Source organism: Colobus angolensis, unplaced genomic scaffold (genome assembly GCF_000951035.1).
Source record: "Colobus angolensis palliatus isolate OR3802 unplaced genomic scaffold, Cang.pa_1.0 Scaffold267, whole genome shotgun sequence".
Lineage (NCBI taxonomy): Eukaryota > Metazoa > Chordata > Mammalia > Primates > Cercopithecidae > Colobus > Colobus angolensis.
Window position 1 is genome coordinate 660,077 of NW_012115899.1, and position 7,378 is coordinate 667,454.

Here is a 7,378-nt window from a genome sequence, read left to right on the forward strand (position 1 = left end):
GTGAAACCCCGTCTCGACTAAAAATACAAAAATTAGCCAGGTGTGGTGGCGGGCGCCTGTAATCCCAGCTACTGGGGAGGCTGAGGTGGGAGAATCGCTTGAACCCAGGAGGCAGAGGTTGCAGTGAGCCGAGAAAGCACCACTGCGCTCCAGCCTGGGCAACAAAGCAAGACTCCATCTCAAAAAACAAAAAGTTTACACACCAATAGAGCTGCAGGCAGGAGAGTTCGTGGTGGCTCAGAATCGTGATTCTGGAGGAGACAGGCCTGTCTGGAGTCCCAGCTCTGCTCCTTACTGCTGTGGCCTCTCGGAGGCAGCATCCTCATCTGAGGAATCGGGTTGACCTTGTAGGTGGCTGAGAGGCTCCGAGGAGGGCTCGCGTGTGAGGCCTTGGCACGGAGCAGGGCACTCCTACTGAGCGCTCAGTCAAAGGCCGTGAGTACCACTGCTCTACGGCCCTAGGCTCCGGTCTCAGCAATGTCGTCACTCTTTCTGGCTTCCTAAGACTCAGAAGGCAAGTGGGGGAATAGAACCATTTCCTGCCTCTGAAGGCTGTGCCTCAGTGCTTTTGACTCACTCTGAAGACAGCAGGCAGCCCTTTCTGTTTTTTTTTTTTTTTTTGGAGACAAAGTCTTGCCCTGTCGCCCAGGCTGGAGTGCAGTGGCGCAATCTCAGCTCACTGCAGCCTCCACCTCCTAGGTTCAAGCAATTCTCCTGCCACAGCCTCCCGAAGCTGGGACTACAGGCGCACGCGGCCACACCCGGCTGATTTTTTGTATTTTTAGTAAAGACAAGGTTTCATCATGTAGCCCAAGCTGGTCTCAAACTCCTGAGCTCAGGCGATCCGCCCACCTAGGCCTCCCAAAGTGCTGGGATTACAGGTGTGAGCCACAGCGCCCGACCGACAGGCAGCCCTTTCACCTGACGCCAAGCACGTCTCCTGCATCCATGAACATTTTGCAACTTTTTTTAAAGAGACAGGTTCACATTATGTTGTCTAGATTGGACTCAAACTCCTGGGCTCAAGCGTTGCCAAGTAGCTTGAGCCTCTCAAGTAACTGTGACTGTAACTGCACCTGGCCATTTTAAAAACTTTATTCTGGCCAGGCGCGGTGGCTCAAGCCTGTAATCCCAGCACTTTGGGAGGCCGAGACGGGCGGATCACGAGGTCAGGAGATCGAGACCATCCTGGCTAACACGGTGAAACCCCGTCTCTACTAAAAAATACAAAAACTAGCCGGGCGAGGTGGCGGGCGCCTGTAGTCCCAGCTACTCGGGAGGCTGAGGCAGGAGAATGGCGTGAACCCGGGAGGCGGAGCTTGCAGTGAGCTGAGATCTGGCCACCGCACTCCAGCCTGGGCGACAGAGCGAGACTCCGTCTCAGAAAAAAAAAAAAAAAAAAAAAAACCTTTATTCTTCCTGGTATCAAGGGGAGAAAGAAAAACATTAAAAAATATATAAAACTTTGTTTTGAAATCATTTCAAAATCACAGCAGTTTCAAGGGTACAACAAAGAACATTTTGCCACGTTTTCTCTTCATTCCCTCTTCTCTTCCCTCACCCCTTTTTCTTCCTGTCCTCTCTGAACCATGAACCATTTGAGGGTTATTTGTACACGTCATGCTCGTTTATCCGTAAGATGTTGTAGTGAACGTTTCCCAAGAGCAGAGATAGCCTCTCACGTGTCCGTGGTACAGCTGTCAAGGTTGGGAAATGTGTAATCCTCTGATCCGCCCAAGAGTTGCTCATTTGTCGTTCAAGTTTCAGATGTGCCAGCCGTCCCAATAACGATTTTGAAAGCCGTGGTTTTTCTGGTCCAGGATCCAATCCAGGATCAGGCGCTGCCTTTAGTTATCCTCTCTGCAGCCTGCTGTCATTTGGAGCAGGTCCTCAGCCTTTCTTTGTCTTCCGTGACACTGATGTTTGTGAAGAGGACAGTCCGGTTTCCGTTGTGTCCCTCGAGTTGGTCCCGGCAGATTTGTTTAAAGTGAGTTGGGAAACCACATTCACGCGTCTTTTGGTTTTGTATGTATTTGCCGAACACCCAGCCTTGTGTGAGGTGCTGCTGTGACGGGGAGCATTACTCAACACAGCCTGGCCCCTGACCTTGGGGGTGTAGTTTGGGTTTGTGGGGAAAGCAGCTACCGTCAGGAGGGCTTTACGGACACCTGTGTGTCTCATAACTAGAGGCGCCGACGCTTGGATCAGTACATGTCGGATGGATGCAGGATGAGGCGGCGTTCTAGGAGTCTGCAAAGGTACAGAAATGGCCCTGCTCCCTGTCCGGCATCCGATCATCGGCTTTTCCTGGCTTCTCCGAGGCAGCCTGCCGTTCACACTCTGAACACAAAGTCTTCTCTCGGGAATCTCCAGTGAGCTGCGGTCTGGGTTCTGGCCCTGCCCTACCCGGGATCCGCTCCGTGACTGGGCTGCTCTCTTCCTGCTGTAGGCCAGTGCTGGGGAGAGGAGACCCCTGTGACTCTCCCCGGTGCCCTTGGAGCTCAGAAGGAAGTGAGGGGGAGGAGGAAGCTCTCGAGCCCTGGAGCGCCGGGAAGACAGGCTGTGGGCCACGGGTCCCGATCCCGCCTGGGACGAGGCTCAGCAGAAGTAGGGTGGTTTCGTCGTGACCTGGCAGGAAAACCACCAGACCTGGCATTTTGCTTTTACAGCCGTTTAACTTCTCTGCTGTTTAACTTCTGTTTCATGCAGGATGAAAACCGGTGAGTTGTAATCTCACATCACCGAGCAAGATCTAGTAGTCGTAAGCATGCTGTCAGAGCAAAGCAGACAAGGCAGAGTGTTGGACATGTCATCGAATCTGCACAGAACCTTAGCCAAGCAACCTTTCCATGCGAGAAACAAAATAACGTGGATTTTTACCTAGTGATGAAGTCCACACCATTGTCCGCTCTGTGTTAACACGTTCACATTTCAGAGTTCCCCCCCTGGGGCTGCAGACACTCGTGTGAGAGAGACTTGGAATGTCCTGCCTTTTTTAATTTAAAATTAAATAAAATATAAAATTCAGTTCATCAGTTGTTCTGGTGACATTTGAAGGGTTTAGTACCATATGTGGCTCATAAGTACCGTCCTGGACCATGTCGACCTAGAACAGTGCCATCGCCGCGGACAGTGCTGTTTGACGGCACCGCTCTGCGCTTCCAGCAGCCTGGGGAGCAGGGGTGCGGGAGACAGTTCCTTCCATGTCACAGACTTGGTCACACAGTACAGATTTGACAGCAATTAAATACGACTGCACACTGTCAATGGCGTGTTCTGGGGAATGCTGGGATGGATCAGAGGTGTGTTGGAAGATGGATAGAATTTTACTTCTTCTGTTATTCTGGTAACTCAGAGTCCTGTTCAATCAGTTTGCGCACCAGGATGCTGTCCTCCTGGTTTTAAAGAGGACGAATGCAGCCAGCGTTGAATCGAGGCAGTGATTCCACACCCCAGGGTCTTGAGTGCATGGGCTGGTACAGGAGCCCCGTTTTTGACTGGGGGGGCACTTCCTATGGGAGGAGGACCCCTGTCTCAGTGCTGGGGCAACCACCACTGAGGACCCTGGACTGGAAGCTGGGCTGAGATGTCTGGTGGTGGGTTCTGAGGCAGGACAGAGACCGACTCAAATGGGTATGGACGGCGGGCTGGATTCATGTTGCTCCTGCACCTCCGGCTCTGCTGAGGACACCCAGAACTGCGGCCCTGGCCACACCTCAGCTCCCCATTCCATCCAAGTGTGGGTGGGAGAGTGGGACTGACAGTGGTCCCGAAGCTCCTAGGGTCCAGCCCACAACTGAGGAAGCCACACGGCTGGTTGTGTATGAGCCGGCGTGTCTGTGTCTGATTAAAAGTGCCTGTCTGCCTGTGGGTCGCTGCTGGTGTGTGTGCTTCTGTCCCCGCCTCCTGGCCTCCTGGCTGAGGGGAAGCTGAGTGGGCCACGGCCCATGCGTCTCACTCGCCTCGGCTCCGACGCAGCTGCCTCTGCTCCAGCGAGGATGTGGCTCGTTCACGCGCTGCTCTGCATGGCCAGTAAGTCCTCTCACCCGCTGCCTTGAGGGGCTGTGGTGCCCTCAGCTCCAGCCAGATGTCTGCAGACCACAGCCTTGACTGTCTCTCTGTCTGATGGGGCTCAGTGAGAGCCAGAGGTTAGAGTGGGAGTTCCTCCAGGGGAGTGGTCTTGCTGGGTGGGTCAGGTGCCCAGGCTTGTTGGGAAGGGCGGCGGACACCTTGTGTGTTGACAGTTCTAACAGCCAGGGGCTTCAGATTCCAGGGCTCTGCCACTCGGTTCCTTCTCCAGCCAGCCTCCCCCCACCACGGAAGCCCTCTCCCCGTGACACCCACTGGGGGCAGGTCCTCGCCTCTGTAGTTGGTTCTCTGAGTATGGAGTCTCCGCCTGGCAGAGCTGCGTTCTGTTACAGAGCAGGGGTTGGGCTGAGAGGGTGAGGACCCTGTGAGAGAGAGAGTTGGTGAGAGACTGGGGGCAAGTGTCTGTATGTAGAGGGCGAGCGTGTTGGCGGGGAGCCTGCTTCCTGTGTTGTCGGGCCAGGGCGAAAACTGGTATGTGGGGTGGGGGAGGCACTTCTGCTGCCTGGGGGGTCCCATTTTAGCCTTTAACTGTCCCATGGAAGCCTCTGGGCAAAAGCCAAGCCACGAATCCTTTTGTGGGCCCCCAGGGATGAGACAGCACAGTCAGGTGAGGCCCTGGAGGCTGCTGAGATCAGGCCGGAGGCCAGGGTGGTCCTGCCTCGTGATCTGAGGGGACTTCCCATGGGTCTCCTGCCCCCGCTCAGGAGGTTGGCGGGAGAATTGGATTAGCATCCCACATGGGGCCAGATCACCCAGGAAGCAGGCCACAATGTGTAGGGTACCAGCAAGTCACACGGTTTTGGACAGATTTTAATATTTTGCATTCATTTTATTTTTTGAGACAGAGTCTTGTTCTGTTGCCCCAGCTGGAGCCCAGGCTGGATCTTGGCTCACTGCCACCTCTGCCTCCCAGGTGCAAGCAATTCTCCTGTCTCAGCCTCCGGAGTAGCTGGGATTACAGGTTCACGCCACCATGCCCGGCTAATTTTTGTATTTTTAATAGAGATGGGGTTTCACCATGTTGGTCAGGCCCGTCTCAAACTCCTGACCTCAGGTGATCGACCTGCCTCGGCCTCCCAAAGTGTTGGGACTACAGGCGTGAGCCACCATGCCCGGCCTAATATTTTAGATTTCAAAAACATCAGAATAGTCACCATGGAAAGATCAACAGTTTGTTGAACTTCCTTTTATTTTACAATGTAGACTTCTCTGTTTTTAGTTACACATGGGGTGTAGAAAGTCTCTTTTTATGGCTTGTGGCTTTGATCTCCCATTACCAAGAATACCTGGAGCAGATGCTTAGACTAGACTCTTGTCTACCCTCTCCCAGTACAGAGGAGGTGACTGGGTCACAGAGGGGACAGTGACTACCCAGGCTTGCAAGCAACTGACAATAGACACGGGGTCAAGCCCAGGCCTCTGTCCTGCCTCCCAGCTCCAGAATACTCCTGTGGCTCATCTGTCTCCTGCAGCCTCTGGGGCCACCACTCATCACCTCAGTGCCTTTTCCAGCAGGTGGCATTGATCAAACCTCTGGAGGCCTAGGCCCTTCCCAAGCTGCTGGGCAGCAGACAGCAAAGATGGAGCAGATGAGACCGCTTAGCCCACAGCTCAGTTCAGCCATGGGAAGGGGTCGAGAGCAGGGCCCCAGCAGCTCCCGTGTGGGTGACAGAAACGAAGCTACTGCAGTTCTGCTCCATGCTGTGAGGTCCTGAGACTGGGACGGACCAATCCGGGAGAGTTTCCTGGAGAAGGTGAGGTGGCGTTGAGTCTTGGGGGCTGAGGAGAGCCTGAGAAAGAAAATGCCCAGGAGTTGCTGGGAGGAAAGAATCCCTCAGACTGTGGCCTCAGGCCCAGCACCCTGAATCCCATGTCGGGCTGGGCCTCCTTAGGCTGGAGAGAATCCAGGACTGGCCTGGCACTGACCTCCCACCCTCTCCAGGCCACCCACTCTGGTGATGCCTACTTCTTGTTATTCATGAGAGCAGATGGAATAATAGCAATTGTCTGAGGGAGATTTTAGAAGAGTCGGGTGCAGACAGACCCTGAAATTCTGGAACTGCCCACACACTGACCACCAGCCCCATCATGCCCTGTTAACCCTGTGACCTGCCGTCCCCAAGTCCGTCTTCACCCCTGACTCATTCTGCAATCACATCAACTCACTTCTCCATCCTGAGTCCCAGAGGTTGAGTTTCCACCCTTGCACCCTTGCGTGAAGAGGCCTGTCCTGTCAGCCTACAAAGCCTTACAGGGGTGAAGAAGAAGGAACCAGAAGTCCAGGGCTCACTCTGCTGGTGGCACGCACTCGGGCTGAGGCCGGGGGCTCTGTCAGGGCATCACCCCAGGTCTGTGCGTGATGGAAAACCTCAGTTCTTGGGGAGTGGGAGACGGTGGCATCTGAGGTGGTATCTGAAGGATGGGGGTGAGCAGAGGGGCCTTCTCTGCGGGGGGAATAGGAGGCACCAAGCCCTGGGGTGTGAGGAGTCTGGTTGGTAGGAAGAGGGAGGCAAAGCGTGAGTGGGAGCGGAAGGCTGTCTCTGATGTTGCTTTCCCTTCCAGCCCCGCCCCAAATCGGGACATACTGGGGCCTGGAGGTGCGGGCAGAGGCAAGGCCACCCCTGTCCTGGCTCCCTGTGTGAAGAGGAGGCAGGCTATGCACACAGTAGCCTCTCCAGCCCCAGCAGCGTCTCACAACACGGGGGTAGGGTAAGGGCACTCCCGGCCGAGGGGCGGCCCAAGCAAAGGTGAAAGGCCAGCAGAGTGCAGTGTGTCTGGGAGAGCTGGCTAGGGGAGTGTGGGCTGTGTGGGAGCCCCGCATCCCTGCCCGTCTCCAGAAGGTCCCCTTGCGTGGGGCAGGTGTGGTGTGAGTGGAGGAATGTGGGCATCCAAGCCCGGGAGGCCCACAGTGGCAGGTGAGGACTGTGGGGACCTGAGTGCCGGCCTGGGGGAGCTTGGGATTCCTGCTGGGGGCAGTGGGGAGCCACAGGTCTTGAGCAGGGTGACGACAGACTTGTATGTTGTGTGTTAGTTGGAATATGGGAGAGAGGGGAGGCAGAGAGGCCCGTAAGGAGGCTTCTGCCTTGGTCCCATCCACAGGTCCTGGGGGAGGCAGACGTGGGGAGGAGGAGACACTCATGAGAAATGTTTAGTTTCCTGGCCGGGCGCGGTGGCTCACACCTGTAATCCCAGCACTTTGGAAGGCCAAGGTGGGCAGATCACTTGTGATCAGGAGTTCAAGACCAGCCTGGCCAACATGGTGAAACCCCATCTCTACTAAAAATACAAA

At 55.2% G+C, this 7,378-nt stretch overlaps 1 protein-coding gene across 1 annotated transcript in view; it reads left to right on the top strand.

Annotated features, from left to right (window-relative positions):
• The first annotated feature begins 3,947 nt into the window (after positions 1–3,947).
• ITGAE (integrin, alpha E (antigen CD103, human mucosal lymphocyte antigen 1; alpha polypeptide)) overlaps positions 3,948–7,378 on the top strand; it is a 92,905-nt gene continuing 89,474 nt past the window's right edge. The window contains exon 1 of the mRNA XM_011947507.1: positions 3,948–4,032. Coding sequence (XP_011802897.1) covers positions 3,948–4,032 — 85 coding nt within the window. The remainder of the gene's footprint in view (positions 4,033–7,378) is intronic.